The sequence below is a fragment of the Physeter macrocephalus genome, chromosome 6 (genome assembly GCF_002837175.3).
Source record: "Physeter macrocephalus isolate SW-GA chromosome 6, ASM283717v5, whole genome shotgun sequence".
NCBI classification, from domain to species: domain Eukaryota; kingdom Metazoa; phylum Chordata; class Mammalia; order Artiodactyla; family Physeteridae; genus Physeter; species Physeter macrocephalus.
This window is the reverse complement of record NC_041219.1, coordinates 23,715,145-23,726,200: the sequence shown is the minus strand read 5'-3', so window position 1 is coordinate 23,726,200 and position 11,056 is coordinate 23,715,145. Positions and strand designations below refer to the sequence as shown.

General features: G+C 36.5%; 1 protein-coding gene across 2 annotated transcripts in view; it reads left to right on the top strand.

The window, feature by feature from the left end:
- POC1B (POC1 centriolar protein B) overlaps positions 1 to 11,056 on the top strand; it is a 110,742-nt gene that overhangs the window by 45,881 nt on the left and 53,805 nt on the right. For both annotated transcript variants that reach the window (XM_024127302.2, XM_028490426.1), the window contains 5 exons: positions 1,126 to 1,233; positions 1,364 to 1,479; positions 2,591 to 2,724; positions 4,827 to 4,895; positions 5,635 to 5,787. In XM_024127302.2, the coding sequence (XP_023983070.1) occupies positions 1,126 to 1,233; positions 1,364 to 1,479; positions 2,591 to 2,724; positions 4,827 to 4,895; positions 5,635 to 5,787 (580 nt within the window). The remainder of the gene's footprint in view (positions 1 to 1,125; positions 1,234 to 1,363; positions 1,480 to 2,590; positions 2,725 to 4,826; positions 4,896 to 5,634; positions 5,788 to 11,056) is intronic.

Below are 11,056 nucleotides of genomic sequence, written 5' to 3'. Positions count from 1 at the left end.
AGTGTAGTTTTCATTTCAGTTATTGTATTGTTCATCTCTGTTTGTTTGTTCTTTAATTCTTCTAGGTCTTTGTTAAACATTTCTTGGATCTTCTCGATCTTTGCCTCCATTCTTCTTCCGAGGTCCTGGATCATCTTCACTATCATTATTCTGAATTCTTTTTCTGGAAGGTTGCCTATCTCTGCTTCATTTAGTTGTTTTTCTGGGGTTTTATCTTGTTCCTTCATCTGGTACATAGCCCTCTGTCTTTTCATCTTGTCTACCTTTCTGTGAATGTGGTTTTTGTTCCACAGGTTGCAGGATTGTAGTTCTTTTTGCTTCTGCTCCATGGTTTCTTAATAGTCTACAATTTTTCATTTTCTTTTCAGCCTTCTGCTCTTCTGTCTCCATTCTAAAAAGGCACTTCAGAGAGAAAAAGAACCTTGGAAAGGATTTTCAAGGGAAGGAGAGTATAAAAGCTGTAGACGAGATGGCTGAGAATTTTCTTATTTGTTTTTTAATGGGGCGTATGGATAATAGGTGTGTCCGTGAAAGAACTTCAGTTTTGTATAAATGAGTTGTCCTATTTTCAGTCTGTTGGAGCTCTCTGGCCTCCCTAAATCCAGGAAGTTACAGGCTTGGGGAGTTGGTTCTTTTGTTGATTATGGCATTCAGTTTTAATTCTCAACACACCAGTTCTTTTCTTACAAAAAGCCTCACTGTAGAGTTGGTAGGATGAGCAATAATTGCTCTCTTGGGTCATATGTATAACACTGGAAAATGACAGTAGAAAGAAATAGAGAATTCTTTTAAAAAACAAGGTACTTGGCTTGGAAGCAGTGCAGACCTTGGACAGAAACTACCTTGAAACTAAATTATTTAAATATAAAAGAATAAAAGGTTTAAATATTCTTCGGTTAGTCTATATAGTATATTTTCATCTTTTTAATGGTCTCTCAGTGTCATTCGTTGTGCTTATTTTTAGTTGGAAAAGATGTTGGTAGCAGAATAGGAGTTTGCTGCGTGGTGTGCTGGCCTCTGGTGTTTAATATGTACATGTATCTCATGTGTATGTCATGGTGGGGGTGGGGGTGGGGGTGATTGTCAGGAGCCTTCCACAAAAATTATCTTTCTTATGCTTTCTAGGTTTTCACCTGATGGAAGACTAATTGTATCATGTAGTGAGGATAAAACTATTAAAATCTGGGATACCACAAATAAGCAATGTGTTAATAACTTCTCAGATTTTGTAGGGTAAGTCCATTCTCTCTTTGCATTTATATGGGTTAGTTTGCCAAGGAGACGTTTAATTATTACAATTTAAATAAAGAATTGAGAGTAAAGAGAAATCGAAATATTAGACCATCTGATTCTTTCCTCCTAGGTTTGCACATTTTGTGGATTTTAACCCTAATGGTACATGCATAGCTTCAGCAGGTTCTGATCATACCGTGAAAATCTGGGATATAAGAGTGAACAAGTTACTCCAGCATTATCAAGGTAACAATTTCCATAACAAAATTCAGTTGTAAAATAGGCTCCTCTAGGAAGTTCTTACGCTGACAGACCATCCTTCTCAGTGTGGCTTGGCCCTCTTAATGAGAAAGATGGGCTGACTTTGAACTGACTAGAGAAGAGTTAGCCCCTATCAGCAGCCTGGTCCAAGGAGCTGGAGTAGAGGCCAGCATGCAGAAGGGGGTGGAGGGACCTTAAAAATGATGCCAGGGCTGTAAAAAAAAAAAAAAAAAAAAAAAAAAAAAAAAAAAAAAAATAGGTTACTGTAAGATTTTCAAACTTTGGTTATCTGCTTTATATAAGAATCCAGGATAGAAATTGACTCAGAAGGAGATACCTGAGCACAGATGGGTGTTATAACTGGTAGAAAACAACATCCTACTGTGCCCATATATTGAAGTTAAAAGAGAAATGAATTTATTTCTTAGTGTCTATTAGATTTATATTAAATCCACATTTCCCTTTCTTAATAACTATAATGTAGCAGACACTGTGCTAAATCCTCACAACAGCCCTAAGAGGTATTACTATTACCTCCACTTTAAAGATGAGGAAACTGAGGCTTAAAGGGGCTAAGTTACTTGCTAAAATATTGATAGAACTGACATAGGACTTTCTGTTTATAAAGTACATTTTTATAAAATACAGTGATGAACAAACTTTTGATCGCTGTGTTATACTGCCTCCTATTGGAAGGAGGTTGTCCAGAAATGAATTCTCAAGCTGGCAAGACTGCCCTTCTCCAAATATATCTCCATAGTCTTCACCCCTTGTCCCAAGCAACTAACCGGTTATTAAATTTAGTTTAAGGCTAAGATGTATACCTTATGTGAGCTGGTGGCAATCAGTGGTTGCTTATGTTGGTAATATATCTGAAGATTTTATTGTTATGTGTTTATTAAGATCATCCTTCCATGACACACTCTCATTTGTAAAGCTATTCTGTCTCATGAGCTATGTGGAATTTTGGTTGCTGTGGAGACATTGCCCCTAATTGATGCTTGCTTTCAGCCTAGTATTGCTAATAGGGTAAAGGGGCATCTCTAGAATTAAGAATTATTCTCTGAACTTTTTGCTTTAATTTTCTACAAATCAGTTCACAGCGGTGGAGTTAATTGTATATCATTCCATCCTTCGGGTAACTATCTCATCACTGCTTCTTCAGATGGTACGCTTAAGATTCTGGACCTCTTAGAAGGAAGGCTAATATATACACTTCAAGGACATACGGTATGAACACAAAGATTTTTGCTTCTTAAATAATATATCTTTAAAAGTTTTGATCCATTTTATTATATGGCTTTATTATTTTTCCAAGTGTTGCACACATTGCTGCTATCACAATGTTTTTTTTTGCTTCCAAGGCTATGTTTTTTATTTTTAAATAGATATTATTTTTTATCTTTAAATGAATATTATTTATTGTAATTCATGTCAAAATCAATGTGTATCTTTCAGTGGCCATTAACTTAATCCTCTACTGCTGTCTTCCTCAGTATGTAGTACAGGTTTGACTGGTTAAATGGTGATGGATACATGTTTTCTTACTTCTGATCTTTCCCCTCATGTGGATGCTGTCCCACTAGCTTTGACCCTCTTAGCCTCCACACCCCCTCACTTTCTCCTTTCACTAATCTGATTGGCGAGTTTAGAAGGAGAAATTTGACAAGTCGAGCCCAATGCCCTCTACTCTTCGGAGCCTGTGCCTGTCCTTATGGTTTTCCTCTGATATTTCTTGTGGGGAGGCCTGCCCTTGTCCAGTCCTGCCTGTGACTGGGTACTCAAATCTGACTCATTCTGGGATTCAGTTCTAGAAAACCCAGTTGCCCACAGATAAAGCCCCATTTTCTCTTTATAACCCTTCATCAGTAAGAAAGATAATATTTCTTTTGTCTTATTTTTCAATTGTTTTAGGAACCCAGTGGGGAAGTGGGGTGCTATTTATTGAGCCTATTCAGTCTCACACACACACACACACACACACACACACACACACACACACACATATACACTAGTATATAATGTACTAAAGAAAAACTTTTTAAGTGCAGAAACTATCCTTCCTTTCTGGGTAAATATTCAAACTTCTCTAAATTTTCTAGAATGCATCCTCTTTTTTTTTTTTTTTTAAATCAGATGTACTAGGTACTTCCTTTTAACCAAGTATAAGTTATTTATATCCAGAAATAGAATGGGTTTTGTGGTCTAAGGGAGAAGTTTTTATTTCTGCCTTCATGTATCCTGCCGGACTTCCTGCTTGCTTTATCATTTATTCTGCAGCTGTGTTAGAGTGAAGCAGAAATAGACACTAACCAGCTCAGATATATGTGTACCCATGGATTTAGGCTGGATGAACAACAAATAAAAGTGGGCAAGGATTAAAATATCCATGGAAGAAGGACAGAGTAATAGAAAAAAGATAAATAAAATAATTTAGGAGAAAAGCACTACACATGAAGATGGAATTTTTCACAGTCTGGAGGTGAAGGTGTTTATGAGGCTATAATAACCTGAGTCTGTGGGATGGTCTACTTGAAAAATATAAGATGTTTTCCCCCCCAAGATTTTCTTGCATAGATTAAGGACATATTAAAAACAAACAGTATACTAATATTTTTGAAATGAGGAATATTTACTCTTATCTTGACTGAAAATTGACCTAGAGGTCATGTTGTGACTGTGCCGAGTATAGTCTTGTCCAACTCCACAGCCATTGCTCAATTTCATGTTCCTGTTACCTCTCACCCAGATAATTGCAGTAACTTCCTAACTGGCCTGCAACCATTAGTTCTGACTCCAACTCATCATTCTCACAATCGTGATATCAATTTTCATTGATCACAGCTCTTCTATCCATGTCCTGCTCTTAAAACTTTGAGTGGCTCAATGTTGCCCACATGAAGGGAGAACTCGGCAAAGCCTGTTGTGGTCAGGAAATGAGCTTTGTTCATACAGCCTCATTCCCATCACCTACAGAATTATCATTCAGTTTCTGCTAGTGATTTGTTGAATAAAGAATCCAAAGCCAGAAAATCTGAACAGAAATTCTTACTAACTTACCTGTGCACAAGCTTTTCTTTAAAGGGGAGAAAAGTGTATTTTCTCATTTTTATTAGTATCTCTTTTTTCATTTAGTATCATTTATAGATGTTTTAATGTAATTGGGTTGATTCTTTGATTCTCTTTGCCTGCATAAGTTGCTAACAGCTGGATATGTTCTCAAGACATTGCATAAATAGTCTGCAAGTTAGGATGAAAAATTAATACGGCCCTCTTGGCCATGAGAACGCATTACCAAGTAATTTTTTCTTTTATCTCCCTTTATTTCTTAGGGGCCTGTCTTCACTGTTACATTTTCAAAAGGTGGAGAGCTGTTTACGTCAGGAGGTGCAGATGCACAGGTTTGTAAATCTCTCGGCTGCCTCTTTGATTTGGTTAGGGGAATGGAATCTGAGACCTCAGCTAAGATTTTTACAACCAGCTAGTTTGTATATGTTAAGGTGATTATCAATGAGTTTATATTTTAATTGAGTGCCAGGAAGTCTGCTATCTCATAGCTGAAATAGTGCCAGTTCTGATAGTTTTTGGAACTCAAATAGCAGTTATTTTCTTTTGCTCATCTTTACACTTAATTATAATACATAAAACTGACACTTACTGAATACCTAATATTGGTGTGGCCCTTTCACTTGAATTATTGCCTATGTTATTGTCTGTATGCCTTGTTTTTCAAATGTTGAATAAGCTCCTTGAGGATGGTAAAATTAAATTGTTTGTATAGCAAATCTGCATTTATTTGAAATGACCAAAAGTCATTCAGAGCCAGATTTATTGAATAAGGTGGACAGTAAAGCCAAAAACATGATTTTGGGCTTTGGGAAAAATAAAAGATGATTTTAAGGTAATAAGTTATTTTCTTAATATGAATTTTAAACTGGACATAAAGGTAATTTGAAATGCTAACTCTCTCCCTATCACCCTTAAAAAAAAAAAAAGTGTTGAGATGTAATGTTGTCAGAATATATATCTAGCCTTCCTGACTATTTTGAGAGACAATTCTATATATTCATTTTTTTAAAAATTTACTTCTACTGCTTGTACATGCAAGTTAATAACTGCCAACCTGATTAATTTTTATAGGTCTTATTATGGAGGACTAACTTTGATGAACTGAATTGTAAAGATGTTATTAAAAGAAACCTCAAAAGATTACACTTTGATTCACCACCACATCTTCTCGATATCTACCCAAGGACACCACATCCCCAGGATGGAAAAATTGAAACTGTTGAAGTGAGTACTTTGTGCATATTTGTCCTACCGTTTGTTAAGTGTACACTTTGGGGCTATTGGTCAACTAGATGCTTGAAATTATACTTAATTAGATGAAACCTAGTCCTGCTTTAAAACAGCAGCACTTCAAGAAACAATTATTTTCACTAATAAAATAAAACTATAAATAAGGTAGTGTGTAATAGTACTAAAGCCTCTCATATTTGCCTCTTGAAGATTTAGAAATAAAACTTAAAAATTGTGTTAATAATAATGGAAATGAGGAATCAAATCTAAGACCTCTGATGACTGTAAAGTCTGAGCTGGCTTCATATTCTAGACATGTTTAGGGAGCTCATGTGATGGCTGTCATGAGAACAGGGCTGAAGGGCAAGAATTTTTAGAGCAATTATTGAAATAGGTATCTTGATGCCCTTTTACAGCAAAAAAATAAAAGGTCTTATGAACAGTAAAAAGAAGAGACTTAAGCATTAAACCTAATAGTTGAGACCATTTTACTGTTTGCCAACATATATTTTCAAGTATATAATTATCTGTTTAGCTGTAAATTTTTGTTGGCAAGTTCCCTTAGGTCCTATAGATTTAAATGTTCTACTCTCTTCAAAGAAAAAAGTTCTGTCTTTGCTGGTTACTTTGCTGGTATTAGTCTATTTCTTTCCATTTTGGATGATTCCTTTTTTTTTTTTTTTTTTTTTTTTTCTTTGCTGGCTTGTGGGATCTTCATTCCCCAACCAGGGATTGAACCCGGTTCCACAGCAGTGAAAGCACCGAATCCTAACCACTGGACTGCCAGGGAATTCCCATTGCATCATTCTTCTTAAGTTCTTTTTTCTCTCAGAAAGAGCAGGTATCAGGAATCACTATTATCTGTTCATCTGAATTTTTTTTCCAATCACTGGCAGAGTCTTTCTTTGCTTTTCAAGTAGATGTTTTAAAATTCTTAAGATATTATTCCCGAGTGGCAGTTCACAGCCACCTCCTGCTTGTTATTCATGCTGTGGTTCCAGACCCCCTTCTGTGGTCTCTGGGTCCCTTACCCCATGTCAGTTCTTTAATTTTGGTTTCCGTGGTCTTAGCCTTTTCTCTTACCTCAGGTATTTCTTTTAGTCTCAGGTTTTGTGTATGTGTGTGTGCATGTGCAAGCACACATAAATTTAAGTTTTTAAAACTTTAAATTCTTTTAGACCGTTTTTTAGATTTTGTTTAATCTAGCCACATTTGGGGGATTTCTTTCCTTGTTTTTCAATGGTAGTGTTTATTTTCAGTTCTTTGCTACAATTTTTGTCCTCTCCAACTTCCGACCATCTTTCCAGACCTTCTAAATAAAGTGTTTACCGTTGTGCATTACTACTTCTTCATGCCACTTATTGTATTATCATTTCCCCCTCTTTCATTTCTTTGAAAGAAAGAATGTAATGTAATTTGTGGTTCACCACATTTTTGTTTCAGTTTCTACAATTATGGATGCATTTGTTGATCCCCTGTGATCCCATGCATTCACATCTGATATATGTGAAATATATTTTAACTTGAGTTTTCTTTTCTTGTTTTACCTAAGCTGGTTTTATTGACGCTTGGTGTTTTTTTTTTTTTTTGTGGTATGCGGGCCTCCTTCTGTTGCGGCCTCTCCCGTTGCGGAGCACAGGCTCCGGACGCGCAGGCTCAGCGGCCATGGCTCACGGGCCCAGCCGCTCCGTGGCATGTGGGATCCTCCCAGACCGGGGCGCGAACCCGGTTCCCCTGCATCGGCAGGCGGACGCGCAAACACTGCGCCACCAGGGAAGCCCGACGCTTGGTGTTTTTTACTCTAGTATTTCTGTAGCTTAGCTGGGCCTGATCAGCAGCATTGCTGCTGCCCTCTCATCCGCTTAGCCACCTACATTTCCAGTGTGGTAGGTGACAGAGCTGCAGGCTGAGCCCAGGTCTCCTTATACTCCTAATTCAGTTATACTTCCATGACATCACACTGCCTCAGCGCTGGGGACTCAAGCCATTTTCTCTGTGACTTACTCTCAGCCCCAGCTCACTTAAGAGTGCTAGACTTTCTTTAAACTGTCAACAAGTTCTCTGAGTAGCTCTTCTCTGACAGTGCAGTCAGAAAGCAGTAAAACCAGCTGGATTGCTTTCTATGGCTAGGTCACGATGACCCAGGCCATGCAGAGCCACTCTCAACCCATATTTTTCACATATACCCTTTAAAAATCTATTAAAAACTGGCTTTTCATCTTGGAGTTACACCTCAGTTACACTATACAGAATCTTGAACACTGTGACTGAATTACGTTTGTTGCCTTAAGAAAGTCAGCCTTTCTGTACAGTTTAAATTATCTGTACACACTCATACAAACTCCCTGAATGGGGACTGAAATAAACTTATAGTAGCAACTGTAGTATCTATCATTTATCTACCACAAAAATTTTAGAAAATGGCACTTCTGAGAAAGTGAATGTCAGCTTCTAATCCTAGGGGATCAGAGACCAATTCATAAAGAGTCATTGTCTATTTCTTTCCCTTTTCTTAGTTACAGAAGATGATTGGGGGAACCAATGCTCTGTCTCCCTAAGCGTAAATATGTATTTATGATTTACCACTCTAAATATGGCTTGTATACAGGACAGTGATGAGAGAAATGTCCTGAGAGAGTATACAGACTGTGCACATAGATATTCTCTACAACTCTACTTATTATTTTTATTTTTCATATTTACCAAAAGGCTTGGTTCTTACTAGATGCCAGTACATAATAGAGAGTATTGAACACTTATTAAATATCAGTTACTACCTGGGCACTTTACATTTATTATCTGCTTAAATTAAGTATACAGTATGACTTAATATTTGTCAAAATTCAGATTTTATGATATGAAATGCCAGAGATTTTATGATATAGGATTCTGCATATGAACAACCAACTGTTCATTTTTTTTCCCCTTAAAATCTCGTATAATAAAGCAAGGGTGTAAAGTTTTCTGGACAGAGAACGTCTTTAATATTATGAATAAATAATTATTAAATATCAAATTATTTTTTAAAGACTTTAAAGTAATGTCTGTGAATCCCTCATAGAGCCAAAAGACTATAAATTTTTAAATATCATTTAGAATAGAATAGTATGAATCAGAAGTTGTACTGTGCTCATTTAAGATTAGCAAATTTTACTTTGAAATACTAAATTTGATGGATTAGATTTTTTTTTTCAAAGCTTTAGGCTTTGAAAAAAAAGGTAAGGTCAGCTTACATATGTTACTTTGGAAATATTTGGAAACTAGTAAACCTTTTTTTTTTTGAGGTCAGAATTCCTGATTAAAGGAAAAAAAATGTATTACTAGAAGATGTGAAATAAATGGCATCTAAATGATCTAATTTCCCCAGCTTTCTCTTTTTACAATAACCACGAGTGTTTCATTTCTGAGTTTGAACATAGCATTCCTATGATTTGTATTTTATTGTGTTTTCTGTGAGGCTCATTTGAATCACATATAATCTCAGTCTTCTGGGTGAAATTATTTGGCCTTTTGCAAAAGCCATCCATTTGCCAGCCTTAAAGTCATCACTTGTTTGAAGGTGGGGAATCCTGTGGCGTCTTAGACCTTGGGTACCAGCTGACTACAGATATAAATTACTAATTCCTACACAGATAGAGAGGGTGATAGCCAGATCGCTTTTAGAATAAATGAGAGAAGAAGGCCACATGAAAGAAGGCAGGAAGCATGAAATCCTTTCCCTTGCTGTGTCAGACCCCTCCTCTGTCCTTTCTGCTCATCTAACTGCGGAGCCTTTGTAATGCTCCTGGCCTGGGCACTCTGTCTTAATTAAAACATAAGAACAACTTCTTTCTTTTCTTGGTGGGAAAGAAGCCCACTTTTAAAACAAGGTATCTTAACCCTGCCTGCATTGCGCAATGGCACATCACTAATTTGTGCTGACTTTGTCTTCTTCAGACTGTCACGAGCTGGACTGCATAGTCCAGCCGCCCAGACAAAACCAAACTTTCCTTCTTGAAGGAGGAACTAACTTAATGTGTGTGCCTGACACTTTTCTCCCAAGCAGTTCCCTACCCTTTTGCATATTTTGATGGGAAGACATAGAGCCGTTCTAAGGGATCGTGGTAGATCTTGGTGACAGAAAGCATCAAAATAGCTATTCTAGGAGAGTTGCCGAATATTGTAGGAAGGAGTAATGGTTAGTTTGTTAAAAAGAATTTGTTAATAAAATAATTGTTTTGATGGCTTCTAATTTTGTAATGGCCACTTGAGATTACCGTAATCTACACATTGCATAGAAAATTCTGTATGACATTGATCAGGAAGGAAAACTTCCTTTAACTTAACCAAATATGTATATAATGATATTTTATGGTAGTCCAGCCACGATTCATAGTTGAAAACTACAAGTGATCAATTTAAGTCTTGGAGTCTGAGATTGGGTTTTATATCAACCTTCTATTAAGGTTGAAACATTATAATTTATGATTAAAAAAATGACCACTCCTCTATCAGTTTTGTATTTTAGTTCTAGCTGTGCTATATGTCTACACTGTTTTGGACCTCAAAAACTGTTCTTCAGAGATTACATAATAATAATAGCAGTAATAATAATAATATCTAACACATGCAACATTTTTCTAATAACGTTACACAAATTATCATTAAATCTTCCTTAAAACTCTATAAAGTAAGCACCATTTTTATCCCATGAGAAATTGAGGCACATGTGAATTAAATCTTTTTTTTAAATTTTTTAATTTAATTTTATTTTTTTTTTACAGCAGGTTCTTACAGGTCATCAGTTTTATACACATCAATGTATACATGTCAATCCCAATCTCCCAATTCATCACACCACCACCACCACCCCCCCACGGCTATCCCCCCTTGGTTTCCATACGTTTGTTCTCTACATCTGTGTCTCAACTTCTGCCCTGCAAACTGGTTCATCTGTACCATTTTTCTAGGTTCCACATACATGCGTTAATATATGATATTTGTTTTTCTCTTTCTGACTTCTGTCTGTATGACAGTCTCTAGATCCATCCACGTCTCAACAAATGACCCAATTTCGTTCCTTTTTATGGCTGAGTAATATTCCATTGTATATATGTACCACATCTTCTTTATCCAGTTGTCTGTCGATGGGTATTTAGGTTGCTTCCATGACCTGGCTACTGTAAATAGTGCTGCAGTGAACATTGGGGTGCATGTGTCTTTTTGAATTACGGTTTTCTCTGGGTATATGCCCAGTAGTGGGATTGTTGGATCATATGGTAAT